The sequence below is a fragment of the Thalassophryne amazonica genome, chromosome 3 (genome assembly GCF_902500255.1).
Source record: "Thalassophryne amazonica chromosome 3, fThaAma1.1, whole genome shotgun sequence".
NCBI lineage: Eukaryota > Metazoa > Chordata > Actinopteri > Batrachoidiformes > Batrachoididae > Thalassophryne > Thalassophryne amazonica.
Genome location: NC_047105.1, coordinates 60,031,327 through 60,053,592, shown reverse-complemented (window position 1 = coordinate 60,053,592; position 22,266 = coordinate 60,031,327). Strand labels below are relative to the sequence as shown.

Below are 22,266 nucleotides of genomic sequence, written 5' to 3'. Positions count from 1 at the left end.
GAATCAAGGACAAATAAACAGAAAAGGCTGTTGATGTCTATCACTGTCCAACAGGGACATGGCAAGTGAAGAACAGAATTGCAAAGAATTTCTGAGTGGTATGTTAGCAAACAAGGTGTTATCAAGTCATTTGTGGAAAAAAAAAAAAAAAGGTCACAAAATTTAAAATGGGCAAATGTTAAGAAACTTTCAACTTTTACTTAAAGGGTAACTCTGGGATATTACAATCTATATTGTATTCATAGCAAATTTGGGGATCATTTTTTCACTTGGGTCAAAAATGAAATTAAACCGCATTATTACAGCGTAATAATACACACCCCCACCTTATATCAGTTTAACTGCTGTTCTCTTGTGACACAGAAGCAAAAAAAAAAAAAAACAGAACAACAACAACAAAAAGTCATCAGAAGTTGAGAATTTGAGTCTCATACTCATCTCACTATTGACCTACTGAATAAAAAAATGGGCTTGTGGTTACAGTATTATTTAGGTTGTGCTTCTGTTCCTTCTTCTACTAAACAGCTAATTTGTTAATTAAAATGATCTTTTTGAAATTCCAAAATTGCTTAAATGAATCACTGTCTAATGTTCTGATCTATTAGAATGCACGCAAAACAACACATCAATGCCACTTCTATTAGCTAACAATATGGCAAAAGAGCTGACATCGGGTACATTCAAACACTTAATTTTCTATTTTGACCTGTACTTTACATCGGCTAATAATAATATCTACATGTAGCAGCATAAAAACACAGTTGCTGTGATTATCAGAGCACAACAATACCATTCTTACAATTTATCTCACTCCAAGTGGCTGTTGTGTTGATGTGAACAAGGACGAAGGTACAATTTTTTTTTCATTTTATTTGTACTTATCCATGTAAAGTTGGATTCTGATGTTATGTTAAAATTTGTAACCCCACCTTTCTGTCTTTCTTTATAGAAACTACTTATTTCTTATTAATTCTTATGGCACGTTTGCTTATGATCATCATATAGTTTGCAAGTAAGATTTGGCACTTAAAATGTAAATCCAGTATTTCTCTTTAAAAAAGGATCAAGCACAGTTATAACAGTAATGCACCACTATCCGGGTGATAATGTGAGGTGAAACTTTGGTCTCCGTATCACCAACTGGATTGAGAAAAAAAGCTGGTTATCACATTAAAAACTGAAATAGTTTATATAACTAAAAGAAAAAGAATGAATAAATAAATAATGCAATAAATAAATAAATAAATATCCATTTAAAAAAATATTGATTAAAAAGCCTCACAAAACATTTCCTGACTGACTTTTCAGTATACTGGATTAGCCTTTAAAGAGAACCGTACACAACTGGTAAGTGACAAACTGTGGAATTGGCACATTATATGCGAGGTTATAGCTTAATGCCACTATCTGAGGTCATCCATGTCTGCATGAAAGCCTTTAAATAAATTCTATCTACAACAACGAGTAAAAATGTCCATGAAATATTTGGCCCCGAGCTTTCGGTAAAACTAAACAAACAAACAAAAAACAGCCGTCGTGATGGTTCCAGTTAAGTGGGAAGAGTGACACCCTCCCCCACCCCCCCGTAATAAGCATTTAATTTCCATATGTTAAAAGTGCAATGTGACAAGCATCAAACTCCTACCAGTCTGCATGAAGGGTGAAATGCTACGTTTCCATATGTTGCATGTGGACAGGATGGTGCTAAAGCTTATTTATTCATATGTGCTACTATTAACTGCAATCGCATTGCTTAAATTCTCCAACTTAATATTGCCATTTGGTGAGAATGCCAAGCATTTCAATTTAGTTTTTAAATTGTAACCAATGCTCAAACTGATTGGATAAAACTATTTCTAAAACATGACTTATATGTACAACTCAAAAGGACTGTGTGCAAAATACTGTATGAGCATATACCACATAAATGTTTCTTCTAATAATTATGCTTTTGATGAGGTATGAAGTATCTTGGCTGAATTGTTCATCTTCATTCGTGCCAACCACTACTATCTTCTGTAATAATGATATTTTTGACTTTCTTAAATGTAGAACCACATGGATGCAGGAAATGCTCCAACTCACTATGTTAAATAAGTAAATGACAGAAACAGTAAAATATCATTTCTGAGTGGAGATGAGTTTAAGAAACAAAATTTGGCAATGATTACTTCCACTGAAAAAAAGAGGTTGTAGCTCTATGCATTGAAATTTGCAGATACTGCGAATACCCAAGAGAGCTTCACACCACATCTAATAAATAACTTGGAAATACATAGCAAATTCTCCTTAGAGATTCCTCATTTCTTTTTATATACACAGATAGGTTTCATTAAGTTTTCTAATTAGGTACCTGTACTGTATCAGTCAGCCCAACAGTAGAATGGATAGATGACAGTGAAGGGTCCAGTGTGCTAAAAGGAGGATAAGCCTTCATCTGTCGTCATCTTTCCGCTTCAGTCTGAACACCACTTACAGAGGCAGGTCTGTGCTGTTATGGCGAGTCTTCCGGGAAGTCCCATCATCTCTGGGCAGAGCTTTCTGCAGGTTGGACATGGCAGCTGTTTTCTTAAGGTCAATGACTGCGTAGCATTCACTGCGCCGGGGTGCCTGTTGGCCACACTTTTTGGGTGGTAGACGCTGGTGCTGTGGTTGTGTTTGGGCACCCCCACTGCTGAGGCAGGGTGGTTCACCGTCTAGGTCCACCTGGATATAATTAAGCTGCCGTGTTGGGGGCATGTGACCATGCTCGCAGCCTCCCGGCCCTGCCCTTGACTGCCTGCGGAAATCAAAGCTAAATATTTGCCCCCCTCTGTCTGGCTCACATGGCCGTGGATGTGGGGGGCAGGCGTGTCGAAGACGGGGTGGCTGGACCTGCTCTGTATTGACATAATGCTGCAGGGCATCTCTGTGGATACCTCTGCCATCCTGATGGTAACCATTGGGTGTCCCAGGGCCTTCAGAGAACTCGTACTCATCAAAATCTTCCTCCTCTTCTTCATATTCATCGTCATCTTGCTCATCATCATCCTCTTCCTGCTCATCATCTCGATGCAGAGCACTGTACTCCCACACTGGGGGTAGAGAGGGCAAGTTCTCATAGTTAAGTAGGGTAGTCCGACGATGACCTCCACCCGCACCCCTCTCACATGCATAGCCCTGCACTGGTAATGACGAAGGGCCATGGGCAAGTGAGTGGAGTATGGAGTGCGAATGGCTGTCCCCGGTGGTGCTGCTGCTACTACTTGATGCCACAGACTGGGACACGCTACTGGGACTAAGCCTTTGCTTTCGGCTGCTCCTCAGACCATTGATGTTTTCGTAAGTGAGTTCGCCACTCTGGCATTCCTCTGAGTGCTCGTGGCCTGGATGCCGGTGCATGTGGTGATGGAAATGGTGATAAGAGTGAGAATTGCACATGTGCAAAGAAGGCTCATCTCCTTCTGTCTCTGAGCCTGTTGCACCCTCTACTGGCTGAAGGTTATGAGGATTGTGCCCAAGTCTCTCCCTTTCTCGCTCCCGTTCCAGCAGATGGCGTTGTGCTGGAGTTGGGCCCAGCATGAATTTGACCTCCTGCGACGATGGCTGCAAGAACACCTGAGGATCTTTGTGTTCCTCAAGGGGACAGCACCGCATGTTGGACGGTGCGCTACCTTGGCCCCCAATCGGCATGGCTCCTCGTGCTGTTTCAGGGAACGAGCTGGGCCGCACCTCAGGCAGGGAGTGAACACAGTGACGCATCGAGAGATCGCCCTCCATAGTAACTGTGTTCACGTATGTGTGAGTCTGTTAGGGAACATGAACAGAGGCTCAGACTGTGAACTCACACACTCACACTGACACCATGATGAGCAGAATTGAAAGAATAGGCATGGATTGGTCATACCTGGTCTTCCAAACTCATGAGACCACGTCCATGATCATCAGCAAGAGATGGTTGGGAGGCTTCACCTCTGATTGGACAACCAGGGTATCCATTGGGAAACATTGGGACAGGGAATGCTGGAGCTGGAAGCATGAAAATGTATGTTTATCACTATGGGTCAAAATAACATTTGTGTTGCAGCAGAATCCAAATTCAATGGACTTGGACTAATGTTAATGAAAATGTTAATTCCTGTTTGAGAAAAGTGTATAAAGTGTGTAGTGAGGGGTTTTACAGCCTTAAAATGTACCACTGTAACCACTGTATAGAAAATGTTTTAGATATTTGAGTTCAGCTCATATATATATTAAATTTTTATCTAATGATACTTTTTCAGCATCTCCTGGAAGAACAATTCTCAAAATGAGTGGATATTTAAATGATCCTACATTCAACCTTTTGACCTGTCAATGATGATGTTGAAATAACAGAATATGACATGGAAGCAGGACCTGGAATGATTTTCCTTTTAATTGTAAACCAAATTACACATTAACTCAGAACAATTAAACTACATGAAATTTATGAAGACTGTTACAGCATTTCAAAAACCACAGCTAAAGCTTGTAGAATATTTGGAAAATCATGGTAAAATATCAATAACATACCTTATAGTAAAAAGTCATATTTTTGTGTAAATTCATGCAGCCTAAATCCATTCAAAGCCACAATGTCTTTTTTTTACAATGAAAGAAAGTCTAGATTAGTGAAAAAAGTCACATAATCTTGTCTAAAATCCTGTTTGAACAGCAGAATTATTTTCCAGGGAGAGAAAAATTCTTACCGTGTTTTCCAGAGAGGGCACAGTTCACTTTTCCCGTTTCTTTTATCTTTCAGGTGTGTAGATGAAGCCAGCGACAATTCCACGGATTCTTGTCCTTCCTTATAAGACTTTTTTAAACAGTCTTTCCGCCATCTTCTCTCTGTGCGACATCAGTACGTGACACAGACATGCTGCACAAATCTTCTTTTAAAAACTTGAAAGCACTAAAAGTTTGGGATGTCCACATGCTACGTTTAGCTTAAGCGGCGCACAGGACCCACACAGCGTCGCCGCAGCAAACAACCAGTCCTGCTTTGAGTTTACGCTTTGAGTGGCATTTTTCCTCCGTGAAACTCCGCGGGTCCGAGGAAACTGATTTGTATCTGTAACACACAGATCAGTGTCCGCGGACTTATAAAACTTACACGGTGTCGTAAAAAAAGAGAACGCTTTGCGATAAGCATTTTAAAAACTCAGTGATGTTCACGATTAAAGAGTACAACACTAACACCCCGCCCCGCCTCCCCGTGATGAAATCTGCGGAATTTTCACAGCCCTGATATATATATATATATATATATTTATTTATTTATTCTTTTTTTTTTTTGAAAATATATATAAGCAAACATGCTGTGAGTTCACCAACATTGAACCTATTTAATACAGTGTACCTAGCAATATTGCAATATGTAACACAGAATGGCTGCTGAGCCACTTGGTGATACGCAGATGCTCTGACAAGAATCAAGTCTATTAATAAGAAAAAAAATCTGCCAGTTATGCTGCTGTACTGTTGCATGAAAGTTTAACAAGTATTGTCCAATGAAATGTATTTTTTTGCTGGACTGTGTGCAGTGGTGGGCACACTTCCGATAATCCGATAACAGATAATTATCGAAGATAATGTTTTCGTTATCGGATTATCTTTTTAGATAACTTTAAAAACCATTATCGGACTAATTATCTTCCGATGAGTTGTCCTCCGATAGCTTTTAGACCGATAACGCAGTAAACCCAGCTGAACAACAGCAAACATTTTTAAAATTTAAAATCAGTTGAGACCTACCTGGTAAAAGTTTCCTAACAGATGTACACTCAACAAAAATATAAACGCAACACTTTTGGTTTTGCTCCCATTTTGTATGAGATGAACTCACAGATCTAAAACTTTTTCCACATACACAATATCACCATTTCCCTCAAATATTGTTCACAAATCAGTCGAAATCTGTGATAGTGAGCAGTTCTCCTTTGCTGAGATAATCCATCCCACCTCACAGGTGTGCCATACCAAGATGCTGATTAGACACCATGATTAGTGCACAGGTGTGCCTTAGACTGCCCACAATAAAAGGCCACTCTGAAAGGTGCAGTTTTATCACACAGCACAATGCCACAGATGTTGCAAGATTTGAGGGAGCGTGCAATTGGCATGCTGACAGCAGGAATGTCAACCAGAGCTGTTGCTCGTGTATTGAATGTTCATGTCTCTACCATAAGCCGTCTCCAAAGGCGTTTCAGAGAATTTGGCAGTACATCCAACCAGCCTCACAACCGCAGACCACGTGTAACCACACCAGCCCAGGACCTCCACATCCAGCATGTTCACCTCCAAGATCGTCTGAGACCAGCCACTCGGGACAGCTGCTGAAACAATCGGTTTGCATAACCAAAGAATTTCTGCACAAACTGTCAGAAACCGTCTCAGGGAAGCTCATCTGCATGCTCGTCGTCCTCATCGGGGTCTCGACCTGACTCCAGTTGTTCGTCGTAACCGACTTGAGTGGGCAAATGCTCACATTCGCTGGCGTTTGGCACGTTGGAGAGGTGTTCTCTTCACGGATGATGCGAAGGAGATGTGTTGCACTGCATGGGGCAAATGGTGGTCACACCAGATACTGACTGGTATCCCCCCCCAATAAAACAAAACTGCACCTTTCAGAGTGGCCTTTTATTGTGGGCAGTCTAAGGCACACCTGTGCACTAATCATGGTGTCTAATCAGCATCTTGGTATGGCACACCTGTGAGGTGGGATGGATTATCTCAGCAAAGGAGAAGTGCTCACTATCACAGATTTCGACTGATTTGTGAACAATATTTGAGGGAAATGGTGATATTGTGTATGTGGAAAAAGTTTTAGATCTGTGAGTTCATCTCATACAAAATGGGAGCAAAACCAAAAGTGTTGCGTTTATATTTTTGTTGAGTATATATAGTTCTACCCTCTGCAAACAGTAGAGAGATAATTCCAGGAAAAACCACTCTACCTCTGCAGGCAAAGGAGAACTAGTCACACACAAAAAATAAATAAATAATTTCCTTTAATACCATACTGATACGCTGGCAATATCACCGAAGTCATCCAGAGGCATACATTTTTAACTTATGGTTCAAATTTTTAACAAAACTAATTTTGGACAAGTTATTTAAAATTACTGTCATGTCTGAAGTTTTATAAAGTAACAATATCAGATATACGAGGTCTATTAGAAAAGTATCCGACCTTATTTTTTTCAAAAACCATATGGATTTGAATCACGTGTGATTGCGTCAGACAAGCTTGAACCCTCGTGCACATGCGTGAGTTTTTCCACGCCTGTCGGTTGCGTCATTCACCTGTGAGCAGGCTTTGAGTGAGGAGTGGTCCAGCCCCCTCGTGATTGTTTCATTGCCAGGAAATGGCGGAATGATTTGGGCTTTTTTTCCATCAGAATTTTTTCAGAAACTGTTAGAGATTCGCAGCTGGAAACCATTAGAAAAATGTATCTGGCTTTCGGTGAAAATGTTACGGGCTTGGTAGAGAATACCCCACAGCCGCTGGGGGCCGTCCTTAAAGTGACAGTAACACTCCTTATTCTCTACCAAGCCCGTAACATTTTCACCGAAAGCCAGATAAATTTTTCTAATGGTTTCCAGCTGCCAGTCTCTAACAGTTTCTGAAAAAATTCTGATGGAAAAAAAGCCCAAATCATTCCGCCATTTCCTGACAATGAAAATCCGACGAGGGGCTGGACCACTCCTCACTCAAAGCCTGCTCACAGGCGAATGACGTAACCGACAGGCGTGGAAAAACTCACGCATGAGCTCGAGGGTTCAAGCTTGTCTGACGCAATCACACGTGATTCAAATCCATATGGTTTTCGAAAAAAATAATAAAGTCGGATACTTTTCTAATAGACCTCGTATGTTTTAGTTTTAAAATAATGTGCTAATTTTTAAGGTTTTGTGAGCACATGCTGAGCCCAGCAGTGCATTATGGGTAGGACAGGGTGTTCATGACAGGACAAATGCATTTCAGACACTCTGTTCAGGCTCCACGGACAGCAGCATTAAACTCTAGTGCCTAAAACTCTCGTGAATATATTCTCTGGGTTTATAGACGTTATTGTATTTGTGTTTGTTAAATTCCACGCATCTTAAATGTAGCAGACGGATTATCTGGGATTTTGTTTTGGAAAGATTTCAAGGCCTCTACTGCCATCTACTGGCCAGTGGTGTTCATGGCAGTATTATTTATTTATTTATTTACAAATTAAGTTTAAAAACAAAACAACAACAACAAAAAACATTACAAGACAGCTCTGCGGTGTTTGCACAGGCACAGTGCGAGCGGTTGGACACTTGTAGCTCTGTAGCAGCAGGATACCCTCACGACGGCCGACCAGAATAATATCAAACAAGTTTGATTTTCATTCGACCATACGATCGGCGATCAGGAGGTGGTCGTCAGATGTTAAACGCAGCTTGTTACTCCATGTACACTACACGATGCAGGACGCGCGATTAACCTGAAACTCGGTCCAAAAAATTCTCTCGCACAGTGTAAAGCCAACATTTATGTGTCAACAATATTGAGTGCACGTTTTACATCATAAAACGTGTGCACATTCTCTCCACATGTAAAACATTTTGTGATGACACTTCCAGGGCTCCGTAAAAATGCCTGTTTTTACAAATAAAAAATGGAATATTTTACAAAAGCACATTTATCTCAATTATCTGTAAACACCAACACACGACACACGTCACAGTAACGTGTTGGTTTACATAATGAATGACTGAACCAATCAGTGTTTTGCAGAGGCACATTTTACCCAGAATCCTTTGCGATCTGTCTGTGTGTGTTACAAAACCTCAGAATTGGTGCATTATTCAACATTAAAAGATATATGTTATATTTTAACTTTGTACAAATGACAGAATTGACATTAATGGAGTTATTCTATCAGTATTCACACAAAACCATAAGTCAGGATGCCTTTATTTTTCAAGACCTCCGCCTGACCGGAGCATTGTGATTGGTAGAGAGTTGGCTTTGTGACTGCTCTTAGGGTGCTTCAGTGCTGTAGCAGAGTAGCTTCCAGCAGGGGGCAGTATGTTCAAACATTGAAATGCTGACTCATTGTTTGAGTCTTTTGTTGCTTCCAAAAGCGATCGTGGTGTTAAAACTCAAATTCAGCTTGTTAGTAGTTGCAAATGTACCAGCGACAACACTGGAATTTATCGGTTATCTCTAACTTCCGATACATTTTTGGGTGGTTTATCAGTTTCTATTTATCAAAGACAACTTTTCAGTTATCTGATTATCTGTTATCGAAGTTAATTTTTTGGTTATCTGTGCCCACCACTGACCGTGTGTGTGTCTATGACTCACTGTTGGGAGTCTGTGGTGTGCGAGACATGTCCATGTCTGGTGTGTGACCACTGTGAGTCATCATCATCGACTCTTCCACCACATTGATGCTGTTACACTGCATCAGCTCTTGAAGCAGATTGAAGATCTCTTCTGCCCGGGAACACTTAAATGCAAAGATTCCTGACCAAACAGAAAAATAATAACATTGTTAGACTGCAGTTCTCTCCACCCATAAAATCCCATGCACTTATGCACGAGGAAAACAGCAAAGACAGCGTTTGTAACAACAGATAGCGCCACTGAGGCATTATATCACTAACACAGGACATGTCATAAAAAATGAAACGCAATAAGATGCAATGGTGCACGTGGGAATTAACTCCTGGATACAACTTAGATCAACACCAAAAATGTTTTTTTTTCTTATAACAAAGTTTTACAAAAATCTTACATAGCTTTGTAGTGGAGTAGAGCAGAGAAGGAGTTTGTTCAAGAAATCTGGGCTTGAGTCTCCCAAATGCTTTTTGGTTAAACTGCGGCTGGAATTTAATTTTACAGTTTCTCCAATCACAGCTACAGATCCCCATTATATTACTCCTCCACATTTGTAAGGGGTGTCTTGGCGGCTTCTCTCAGTCTCCTCCTTGTACACTCACTCAGTGTTTGAGAACTGTCTACTCCATACAGATTTACCATACATTGCCATACTGTTTGCATTCCTGAACGATGACTGTAAAAGTACTCAACAAATTCATCAACTTGGAAATGTCCACACCCAAAAGTACTGCAATATGGTGAGTATAGTTTTGTGTCCTATACAGTGCATCCAGAAAGTGTTCACAGCACTTCACTTTTTCCACATTTTGTCATGTTACAGCCTTATTCCAAAATGGAGCAAATTCATTTTTCCCGTCAAAATTCTCGTCACAACATCCCATAATGACAATATGATTTTTTTTTTTTTTTTTTTTGCAAATTTATTAAAAATACAAAACTAAGAAACCACATACAGTATCATATTCACACCCTCTGTGCAATACTTTTTTGATGTACCTTTGGCAATTACAGCCTCAAGTCTTCTTGAATATGATGCCATAAGCTTGGAGAACCTATCTTGGGGAAGTTTTGCCCATTCCTCTTTGCAGCACCTCTCAAGCTCCATCAGGTTGGGTGGACAGCATTGGTGCACAGCCATTTTCAGATCTCTCAGATCTCTCTGGCTGTGTGCTTAGGCTTGTTGAAAGATGAACTGTCACCCCAGTCTGATGACAAGAGCGCTCTGGAGCAGGTTTTCATCCAGGATGTCTCTGTACATTGCTGCATACATCTTTCTCTCAATCCTGGCTAGTCTCTTAGTTCCTGTTGCTGAAAAACATCCCCACAGAAGGATGCTGCCACCACCATGCTTCACTGTAGGGATGGTGCCTGGTTTCCTCCTACCATGATCTTGGCATTCAGGCCAAAGAGTTCAATCACTGTCTCATTAGACCAGAGAATTGTATTTCTCATGGCCTGAGAGTCCTTCAGATGCCTTTTGCAAATTCCAAGTGGGCTGCCATGTGCCTTTTACTAAGCAGTGTCTTCCATCTGGCCACTCTACCATACAAGCCTGATTGGTGGATGGGATCTCCACAGAGGAATGCTGGAGCTCTGACAGAGTGACCATCTGGTTCTTGGTCATCTCCCTGACTAAGGCTCTTCTCCCCCGATCGCTCAGTTTAGACAGGCAGCCAGCTCTAGGAACAGTCCTGGTGGATTTGTACTTCTTCCATTTGCGAGTGATGGAGGCCACTGTGCTCATTGAGACCTTCAAGGTAGCAGAAATGTTTCTGTACCCTTCCCCAGATTTGTGCTTTGAGATAATCCTGTCTCGGATGTCTACAGACAATTCCTTTGACTTCATGCTTGGTTTGTGCTCTGACATACACTGTCAATTGTGGGACCTTATATGTAGACAGGTGTGTGTCTTTCCAAATCATGTACAATCAACTGAATTTACCCCAAGCGGACTCCAATTAAGATGTAGAAACATCTCAAGGATGATCAGTGGAAACAGGAGGCACCTGAGTTCAATTCTGAGCTTCATAGCAAAGGTTGTGAATACGTATGTACATGTGATTTCTTATGTACATGTGGAAAAGGTACAGTGCTGTGAATACTTTCTGTATGCACAGTATGTTTGCGTGCAACACATAGACTTTTTAGAGAATTTCAAACAAACCTGGTGAAAGGAGTGAGGGTCAGCCAAGGGAAAACGGATTTAGTTCAAGGGCAAAGTATCAGCTCAGTGCATCCATGTAGAGGATATTTACAGGGGAATGACTATTTCAAGGAACTGGTTAAAACTACAGTTATACTATTAGACACAAATAAAAAGCATCACATTTGCTTTTGGCAATATGACCTTTCATACTGGGTGCATTGGAAAAGTCAAAATCACGGGCATAACTGATTAACTCAAATTAAGGGTTGTGTGTCAGTCAAAGATCATGTGGGTCCATATTGGACAAAGCTGATCAAAGGTCAAGACCACACAAAACATATGGTGTCACAGCTTCACAAAAAATTAATGTGCATGAATCACTGTCAAACACGTAAGGCATGAGTGGTGTACTTGCTGTGTTTCTTACGTTTCAGATCACTCACTTATTAAGTTTGCAGTTTCATGACCCTGTCCACTGAGATGAGATACATCTCAGCACCACATAAGGTCCTCATCCATAAATGAACTTGTTGACAGACTGCCTGATATCTTAGCATCACTTTCTGCCCATGATCAATCAGTAGATGGCCTTGTCTTCTTCTTCTCCTTTCGGCATAGCATGATGCTATTCTGTACTATAAACATGCACTACTGGCTACTAAGTGGTTCTATTACACTGATTTGAGAATCAAAAAAGCATCATTCAAAGTTCTTGTTTGACATGGTGGCTACACTTATTCAAGGTCAGCCACCTGTAAGTCACTCTCCATTTTTAGCTCAGGATTTCTTCGATTACTTTGAAGAGAAAATAGAAGATATTAGGTCAAATATATCCCAGCATGCTCTGATTCCACCAACAGATCCTGCTACTGACGTGGCAACCATCTCTGATAGGATATTCTGCTGGATACGCTGATGAAACCTGTACCTTCCACTAAAGAACAACCTGTCTTTTTGAACTGTTTATGGACCTGTGGGTTACACTTGGGCCTACTATGTTGAAAATGATTAAAGTGTCATTAGCCTCGGGTTCTGTTCCTCAATGTTTTAAATCTGCAGTGATTAAAAAAAATTCTGAAGAAACCTAACCTACCCATTAGAGAACTCATGAGGACTGCTTTCTGCCACCTCCGTAATACTGCAAGGATTTTGTCCTATCCTGTCTATGGCTGACGCCAGAGACTCTGATTATGCCTTTGTCTCTTTCAGACTGGATTCCTGCAACATCCTCTTCTTTGGGTTACCACAGTACAGCAGTAGAGGTCTCCAACTGGTTCCCAATGCTGCTGCTAGAACTTTGATTAGAAGCAGAAAGATTAACCAAATCACCCTGATTTTGGACTCCCTTCATTGACTTTGTGTCCCTGCAAGGTCTGATTTTAATGCTTTGTTACTAACTTACAAAATCCTTCATTGACTAGCGTCTCCCTACCTGCTCAACCTAATTAAACCTTACATAACGGCCCATATTTTGCATTCTCAAGACACAGGATCACTACAGTATGTGTCTGTGAGGTTATAAAGAAGTCAGCATGCCACAGCTTTCTCCTATCTTGCGCCTGTTCTGTGGAACAATACACCTGCAGAGATAAAACAGTCTGATTCTCTGGAGTAATTCAAGACCAGATTAAAGACTCATCTCATTGCTTTGTGTGGCAGCACCCTGACATCGGGGTGAATGTGAGGCACTATTGTAAAGTGCTTTGAGCGTCTGCTGCAGATGGAAAAGCGCTATATAAATGCAGTCCATTTACCGTTTCATCCATTTTCCCTTTCGTATGGTTAGCATACTTGCGTAGTATGCATCCAACCATTTTTTTTCCTCTACTTCAAAAGTTGTGTTATTAACAACAGAGCAGGTGTCAGCTTTATTATATCTAAATTCTGGGTTTATTAGTGAAGCAAAGGGCTAGCTGCCAGAAAACACATAAGTAACCTCTGTGCTTTCTCTCTTGATTTACTGCTGGGAACTATTGCTTTAGGTGCTGTTAGTTCCCAGTGAATGATTCTGCTCTCTTTCTCTCCGTCTGAAGTGCTGTCGCTGAAACTGCACCTGGGACTTTGTAGCAGCCTGCTGGACCACTGGACAATCACTCACTCACCCGAGACAACTGGCAAGAAGGATTTTTAACAGTGACCTAAAACTGGACGTTTTTAGAATCAGAACTGATCTGGACTTTGTTTGCATGCTGAAGACATTTCTGTCTTTTTTTTTTTCCCATTTGTACTTCATTTCATGCTGGCTGTTACTGTCAGATTGTCCTAAACAATGTGTCACTCCTCTGAGTATGGTCTGCTTGACCCCCTCAACTCTATCAAAATTCTGGGTCTGTTAGAGAAGCTTTGGGCTAGCGGCCGGCGATCACCTTAGTATTTTCTCTGCTTTCCTGTCAATTTACTGCTGATGGGTGTACCCCGCCTCGCACTCTATGACAGCTGGGATAGGCTCCAGCCCCCCCGCGACCCTTAATTGGACTAAGCGGTAGAAGATGGATGGATGGATGGATGGATGTATTAAACCTTAAGTGTAGTTTTTCCGGGAGATTAACTGTGCTATTTTTCTCTCTGTCCGAAGTACAGCTAGTGGGATAGCTACTGAACAAAGGGTGCCGGTGTTGCAGACCGAACGGTCCCCCTAAAAATTCTCTTCATCCAAAGTAATTAAATGGATTAATGGGATTATTAACCATCAGATGACATGGTAAAACCTCTTAAATCATTCTAAAGTCAGTTTTAAGCAGAAACGAGAAGCTATTCTGTGACGTCTTCAAATGACCGACGCGCAGTGAACGCATCAGCTAGCAGCTCGTGTAGCCACGGCACTCTGATCACTTCCTCCTTCTTTTAAGATGAAATAATTCTGAATTTATGTATAAATGATTGTTGTACAAAAGCTTCAGATATCTGTCGCTGAGATAAATGATGACTGGAGTGCAGTTTGAAGCAGAAACGAGGTGATAATCAGTGAACCGTGGCTAATGATGCATGTGCCGTGAAGGCAGGATGGACCGATTTTTAGGTGGGACCGTTCAGTCTGCGACACTGGACTGACAGACTTCACACTGCAGTCTGCGTTTGGTATAGACATTGCCACGGGTACAGGCCTAATGACGGCATGAGGAATGCTGGAAGACTCCTACCTGTGGCAAAACCACCTGTGTGGACTTCTCGTCAAATACATATTCTTTTGTTATGTCATGTTGTTTTGATTTCCTGTTTTCTGTTTCTTCACCTTTGTAAAACTTGGTAAAAACCTACCTATTAGAATGGCCTACGCAGTGGGTCACTCCTCTGAGTCTGGTCTGCTTAAGGTTTTTTCTTGAATATCATCAAAGGGAGTTTTTCCTTACTACTCTCACCTGTGTGCTTGCTGTAGGGCAGGGGCATTCAACTCATTCCAGAAAGAGCCGAGAGGGTGCAGGTTTTCTTTGCAACCATCCACTCCACCAGGTGATTTCAGTGATTAACATCACTTTGCGCAGATGGAATCAGTTAATCAGTGAAATCAACTGGTGGAGTGGGTGGTTGCAAAGAAAACCTGCACCCTCTCGGCCCTTTCTGGAACAAGTGAATACCCTGCTCTAGGGTTGGTAAGGTTAGACCTTGTTTGTGTGAAGCGCCTTGAGGCACCTTTGTTGTGATTTGGCCCTATATAAATTACATAAATTGAAATTGATCTCTAAAAAACAAACAAAAATAAAACACAACACCCTTAGAAGACACACCAACACAGTCACAACACTGTGCACACATGTAAACCTAATGGGCCTGTCACATCTTGACGATTTACTCAGCGCATGCCGACTAATGGAAAATTTGGGGAATACGCTGCTACGTCGAATAAGTTATGCAGCTGTCACATCATGACGATTTAACCAGCGTATGCCGACAGTTCAAAAATGCTGCCAATACGCCATTATACTGTAGCTGACACGTTTACTAAGTTCTGTGGTTGTCTGGAACACATCAAATGCGTCTACATATGTCAATATGCGTAGGAGATAAGTTCAATACAAGTTACACATAGGTAAAAGCACGTTACTGCTAGGTTAGAAATACGTTTTGGGTACGCTAGACAATATCTCAATGTATTTCGACTTATGGGTAACTTAAGTCTTAACTACAACTTATTGCCCACGTATGCGGGACGTACAAGTCATACGATGACAATATTGTGCATGTGCAAAATTTTTTTGGATGACCTCACCGTACTATGACGTATAACAGCATGCTTCATTGTGCTCTCAACTTATACAAAACATCCATAACTTAATCAATACACGCCAGCGCATTTGCCAAATTTTTCATATGTCGGCATACACTGGCTAAATCATCAAGGTATGACAGGCTCATAAGGTAAATGACCAGCCAGCAAGTTCCTTACCCTGCCCCGTCTGACAGCGGCGACCGCTCTCAAAAGAAAACAGGTTGGAGTCATAGCCGTAGCGGCGCAGGCAGAGATATGGCCACCGGATGGCATCTCTCTTGCGTGTGTGAAGGATAAGCTCAGTCTGGGTGAGCTCCATGATCCCAGAGCCCAGCTCATTGCCTTCATCATCCACATTGGTGACCTAGGGCAGGTAGGTATTACAACATGTAATGTGAGAATAAATTGTACAGATCATGCATACACAGTTGCATACACATACAGAGTGTGTCCAACTTTTTCTAACCTTAAATTTAGTGAGGTGGTTGTCTCGGATGGGGTCTCTGTACAGACAGCTCCAACAGCTCCCCATAGCTTCAGCAGGCCAGCTGAAACCTGACATGGACAAAATAATACCCACACAGTCCTTAATGTCTACTTGATGCTATTGATCCAACAAAGACTAAACAAGGAACATCCACTTACTCAATCCAGGCCATCAGTAGAAGGGATTCACGTCTCAATCCCAGGATCTTATACTGGGCATCGTGGTCACAAGCCAGTTAGTTTTTTGGGCTGTCATATTCCAGAGAAGCATAATTTTCTCCTCCCTGAAACAATGACGGTCATTCAGTTCATCTGTACATTATATCATAATATGGGGCTAACTTTTATGTCACTACCTTTTTATTTATGTGGGGAATTAAAAAAAAAAAAAGCTACCAGTGTAGAAGGCCTCAAATATAACTTAGCCTGTAGTGTTTAGCTAGCTAACATATTCACCAATTTTCACTGACTATCAGTATTTGAGACATGAGTGATAGATTCAGAGCCTTCATATCATTAAGGATGTTGCTATCAGTAAAGACTAAAACAGGCTAATGTCAGGGTCAAGGACTAAAAATCTCACAAACCAGCTTTTCATTTGGCACTTTTCAGTTTCCAGATACATCACACAGACTATTGCTCTCCTACTGACTGACGGTGCTGCCAGTTGGCTGTATAGAGTGCCAATACAGTCAGGAATACCCAAACCGTTACCCTGACCCCAGCCTGAAACTACTGTTCATAAAAACTGGAAATGGTGTGGCTATATAGGCAAACAAGAGCCAAGACACAAACATTAACTTCAAAGGTTTTTTTTTTAAGTTTTCAATAACTGGTTACTTCCATTCATCAATTAAGCTGTTTTCAAAATAAATGTGATAAGTTCTTAGTTCAATTAAAAGAAGCCTGAAAAAATGCCACTTCCAATTTCTTAGGTGTCAAAATTAGTTTTTGGTCCAAACAACAATCTAAAACACCAATGAAGCAGTTCAGCAAACAATAATTTTCAATCATGGTTCACCACTTGATTATTGTATAAGGCATCAAGAACTGGTTTAAAAAAAGAAATAAATTCTATCAGTTTTTACAAAGTGCAAGATGACATTTTCTAAATACTTGCTGTCTGCAGAGTCCAAAAAGACAAGATAATTAACTTCACATATTTCTATATAAATTGATCATCAAGTAGAACCCATTAAAGTTTGGCAAGCCAGGGGGTATCATGTTGTCAGCATGATCACAGATCACTGGTAACTGATAAAATGAAACCCACTGATGTGTCACACTAGTTGCTTGCATGTATTATATGAACCAGTGATAGTAAATCATTTGTGATGAAACTGAATTAACAATCTGGTCATCCTATGTATGAAAACACACACACACACACACACACACACCACACACACAACACACACACACACACACACCACACACACACACACACACACCACACCCACACACACACACACACACCACACACCAGGAGAAGAAGGAGTTGAGCATACATGATTCATCAACGTAATGCATGATGATCCTCTCTGCCCATTTCCCTTCAGGTTTTGTTCGCAGGATATAATAACCCAGACATTTAATATATCAGCAACTATCTTCATATCCTGATAATCACCAAGTGCAAAATAATACTCACTTTCCAATCAGTCCAACAACAGGAAAAAAAAAAACTCTTTGACAACCCATTAATCATTTATCAAAGGACAAGTGCGAAGGCTTGTGTTATTTATTTATACATTTATTTATTTATTATGTTATAGCCTTATTCCAAAATAGATGTAATTAATTTTTTCCCTCAAAATTCCACAACATAATACCCCATAATCTCAAGGCGAAAAACATTTTTTTTTTTTTTTTTTTTTTGCAAATTTATTTATATATATAAAAAAAGAAATCACGTGCGCAAAAGTATTCACAGCTTTTGCCACTGATCATCCTTGAGATTTTTCTATAGCTTAATTGGAGACCACCTGGGTTAAATTCAGTTGACTGGACATGATTTGTAAAGCCACATACCTGTCTACATATAAGGTCCCACAGTGACAGTGCACGTCAGAGCACAAACCAAGCATGAAGTCAAAGGAATTGTCTGTAGACCTCTGACACGCATTGCCTTGAGGCAAAATCTGGGGAAGGTTACAGAAACATTTCTGCTGCTTTGAAGGTCCCAATGAGCCAGTGGCCTCCATCATCCATAAATGGAAGAAATTTGGATCCACCAGGACTCTTCCTAGAGCTGGCTGCCCATCTAAACTGAGCGATTGTGGGAGAAGAGCCTTAGTCAGGGAGATGACCAAGAACCAGATGGTCACTCTGTCAGAGCTCCAGCATTCCTCTGTGGAGATCCCATCCACCAATCAGGCTTGTATGGTAGAGTGGCCAGACGGAAGACACTGCTTAGTAAAAGGCACATGGCAGCCCGCCTGAAGTTTACCTTAGTCAGGAAGGTGACCAAGAACCTGATGGTCACTCTGTCAGAGCTCCAGCATTCCTCTGGAGAGAGGAGAACTTTCCAGGAGGACAACTACCTCTGCATCAATCCACCAATCAGACCTGTATGGTAGAGTGGCCAGATGGAAGTCACTCCTTAGTAAAAGGCACATGGCAGCCCATCTGGAGTTTCCCAAAAGGCACCTGAAGGACTCTCAGACCATGAGAAACAAATCCTCTGGTGTGATGAGACAAAGATTGAACTCTTGGCGTGAATACCAGGTGTCATGTTTGGAGGAAACCAGACACATCACTACAGTGAACCATGGTGGTGGCAGCATCATGCTGTGGGGATGTTTTCAGCAGCAGGAACTGGGAGACTAGTCAGATTGAGGGAAAGATAAGTGCAGCAATGTACAGAGACATCCTGGATGAAAACCTGCTCCAGAGCGCTCTTGACCTCAGACTGGTGTGACGGTTCATCTTTCAGCAGGACAATGACCCTAAGCAACACAGCCAAGAAATCAAGAGTGAATTCAGGACAACTCTGTGAATGTCCTTGAGTGGCCCAGCCAATTTCAATTCATTTATATGGCACCAAATCACAACAAAGTTGCCTCAAGGCGCTTCACACAAGTAAGATCTAACCTTACCAAGAGCCCAGACCCAAATCTCACTGAAAATCTCTGGAGTAGGGCTAAAGTTATCAATTATTTTAGTAATCAAGTATTCTATCAATTATTCTAGGTTAGGGGAGGTGATGGTCTAGTGGTTAAGGTGTTGGGCTTGAGACCAGAAGATCCTGGGCTCAAAATCTCCGCCTGACTGGAAAATCACTAAGGGCACTTGGGCAAGGTCTTTAATCCCCTACTGCTCCCAGTGTGTAGTGAGCGCCTTGTATGGCAGCACCCTGACATCGGGGTGAATGTGAGGCATAATTGTAAAGCGCTTTGAGCGTCTGATGCAGATGGAAAAGCGCTATATAAATGCAGTCCATTTATTTTACCATTTATTCTGGCGATTAATCGAGTAATCTGATAAAAAGTACTTTTGCATTTTTAAACATCAACAGTCCAGAGCTCTCTCTAAGCAATGGCACAATGTCGCTGCGCCATCACACAGATTGTCAAATTTAGTGTTTCCCTTTCTTTTTTCCTGGGTATTTATTTATTTTTTCACGTCTTTACAAATTTTGGATCTTTCTCGGTGTCAGGAACTCAGCCAAAGTCGGGCCAAAGTCTTGACATTTTGTTGATGTGGCTTTCTGTTTTTTGTTTTTCCCCAACTTGTAAAATTTAACCATTTTTAAGTGTTTTTTTTTTTTTTTTTTTTTTTTTTTTTAAGGTTGGTGGACTGGGTCTCTGCATGAATATTTACTTTTTTAATCCCTCTTTCTCAGCAGATGCATTTCAGCTGGAGCTTGAACATGCAAGCCTCGCAGTCAGTTTTTTTATTATTATTTTATTATTTAAGTTAAAATGTTTGTGAAGCGTTGTGTGTTGCCCAAAAAAGCCAAAATTAAAAAGCGAAATACTCGTGCGAGTCTGAACAAAACACAGATGAAAGAGTGGACTTCTGCTGAGAGGATCTTCTTTCAGAGACTGTTTGTCAGTGTGGCTGGGGACAGAGCTGTGACTCGCCTGGTGTGAGGGGAGTGCTGAGCCCCTCACACCGGGCAGAGAGAGGCAGCAGCCGGGCAAATAGCCACTCCCCATGTAGAGCAGAGAGCAGCCTGCGGACCAAACGGTGTGTTTTTAAAAACAGACAAACACACTGCTTTGCTGTAAATGCGCAGTAAGTCTATTTCAGATGATCAGCGTGGACCGTCTTTCTCTTTAAAGGCTTTATTTTACTCTGTGTGTGGTGTTGGAAAATTGTAGCTTTTGGTGCTACATTGATTAGCTCTTACACGGCTTATGCACATGCTCTAGTCTTCTTCTGTTTTTTTCTGGGGACGTTACAGCGCCACACACAAGCCTGACATATGTACTACAATGTTAAACAGAGCTTCGAGGCACAGAATTTGCCCCAAACATTTTTTTGTAATCAAATTATTTGAGTTACTCGACTAATTGTTTCAATCCTACTCTGGATAAATCTGAAAATTGCTGTGCACCGACACTCCCCATCCAACCTGATGGAGCTTGAGAGGTGCTGCAAAGAGGAATGGACAAAACTGCCCAAAGATAGGTGCACCAAACTTGTGGCATCACATTCAAGAAGACTTGAGGCTGTAAATGCTGCCAAAGGTGCATCAACTAAGTATTGAGCAAAGGGTGTGAATACTTATGCCAACGTGATTTCTTAGTTTTTATTTTTAATCAATTTTAATTTATTATTAAATGTTAAACTTTTTCATGTTGTCATTATGGGGTGTTGGAGGAGGATTTTAAGGGACAAAATGAATGCAGTCCATTTTGGAATAAGGCTGTGACATAATAAAATGTGGGAAAAGTGAAGCGCTGTGAATACTTTACGGATGCACCATACCTATTTATATATTTATTTATTTTAACACACAAACTCTGCTGCTATAAGCATCATTTTGGCCTGAACAAATTAATTCATTCAAATATGGAGTTCTAAGACATATTTCGCTAAGGTTTGCATCCAAACTGTTGACGTCATGGGGAGACCCGCCCACTGATCTACCTATGATCATTACAACACACCCACAATCTCTCTGTGGTTTGACTCACAGGACACACTTGACCAAAGTGGAAACAACAATTCACAATTAACTGTGCACATGTTGCGCCCCTTACCCGAGGGTGTAATTTCCACTTTTGGCTCAGCGGCTCTGTATTGTAATGTTATGACAACAGAGTCTGGATAAGAAAATGTGCCTTTGATTCTTTGTGTGAACTTAATTTACAGTGTCTGTTGTCTAACTTAATGCATCACTCTTTCTACTTTCATGACAAATGTAATTTTTTTTCTTCTGGAAATTATATATAAGTGTAGTCCATTTAAATTTATTTTTTTTAAACTGACTACATTTACCCGTCTGAAATCTATTACAAAATACCCTCTTTTTTTTCTTGGTATACTGCATAATTACAGCTAATTTTATTGCTGTTAAAAGTATTTGCTGGTGGGGGTAGAGACAGTATGCATTCAGAAGTAACCTGGATGATCTGTGACCTCCATAGTGTGCCAACAGACTACACTATGCCATCCCATGATGTAGCTACAGCCTGATAACCAAATAACTTCCCAAGAAGATAGTGGACATACATGAAAATAGTGAAACATCCTGAAGTCGACTGTGGCAAAATAGAAATTTTAACATCATATGTGGGTGTGCGTATACAGTGGGGTAAAAAAGTATTTAGTCAGTCCCTGATTGTGCAAGTTCTCCTACTTAGACAGATGACAGAGGTCTGTAATTTTCAACGTAGGTACACTTCAACTATGAGAGACAAAATGAGAAAAGAATCCAGGAAATCACATTGTAGGATTTTTTAAAGAATTTATTTGTAAATTATGGTGGAAAATAAGTATTTGGTCAATAACAAAAGTTCAACTCAATACTTTGTAACATAATCTTTGTTAGCAATGACAGAGGTCAAACGTTTCCTGTAAGTCTTCACCAGGTTT

General features: G+C 40.9%; 1 protein-coding gene across 1 annotated transcript; it reads right to left on the bottom strand.

Moving 5' to 3' along the window:
• Positions 1–1,600: 1,600 nt before the first annotated feature.
• Positions 1,601–16,527, bottom strand: LOC117506817 (fibroblast growth factor receptor substrate 2-like). The gene is made up of 6 exons (XM_034166444.1): positions 16,381–16,527; positions 16,202–16,290; positions 15,913–16,099; positions 9,344–9,505; positions 3,887–4,008; positions 1,601–3,786 (listed from the first exon to the last, which is right to left on the bottom strand). Exons 2-6 carry the CDS (start codon positions 16,265–16,267, stop codon positions 2,473–2,475), a joined length of 1,851 nt encoding a protein of 616 aa, XP_034022335.1. The 5' UTR covers positions 16,268–16,290; positions 16,381–16,527; the 3' UTR covers positions 1,601–2,472.
• Positions 16,528–22,266: the final 5,739 nt, after the last annotated feature.

Bases quoted from the DNA above. Each gene is read 5' to 3' on its own strand.
- LOC117506817 (XM_034166444.1), bottom strand. From the start codon at position 16,267: ATGGGGAGCTGTTGGAGCTGTCTGTACAGAGACCCCATCCGAGACAAC. The intron at 16,100-16,201 runs GTTAGAAAAAGT...TACCTGCCCTAG, and splicing joins ACCACCTCACTAAATTTAAG to GTCACCAATGTGGATGATGA. The intron at 4,009-9,343 runs GTGAGTCATAGA...TCATGCTTCCAG, and splicing joins CACACCACAGACTCCCAACA to CTCCAGCATTCCCTGTCCCA.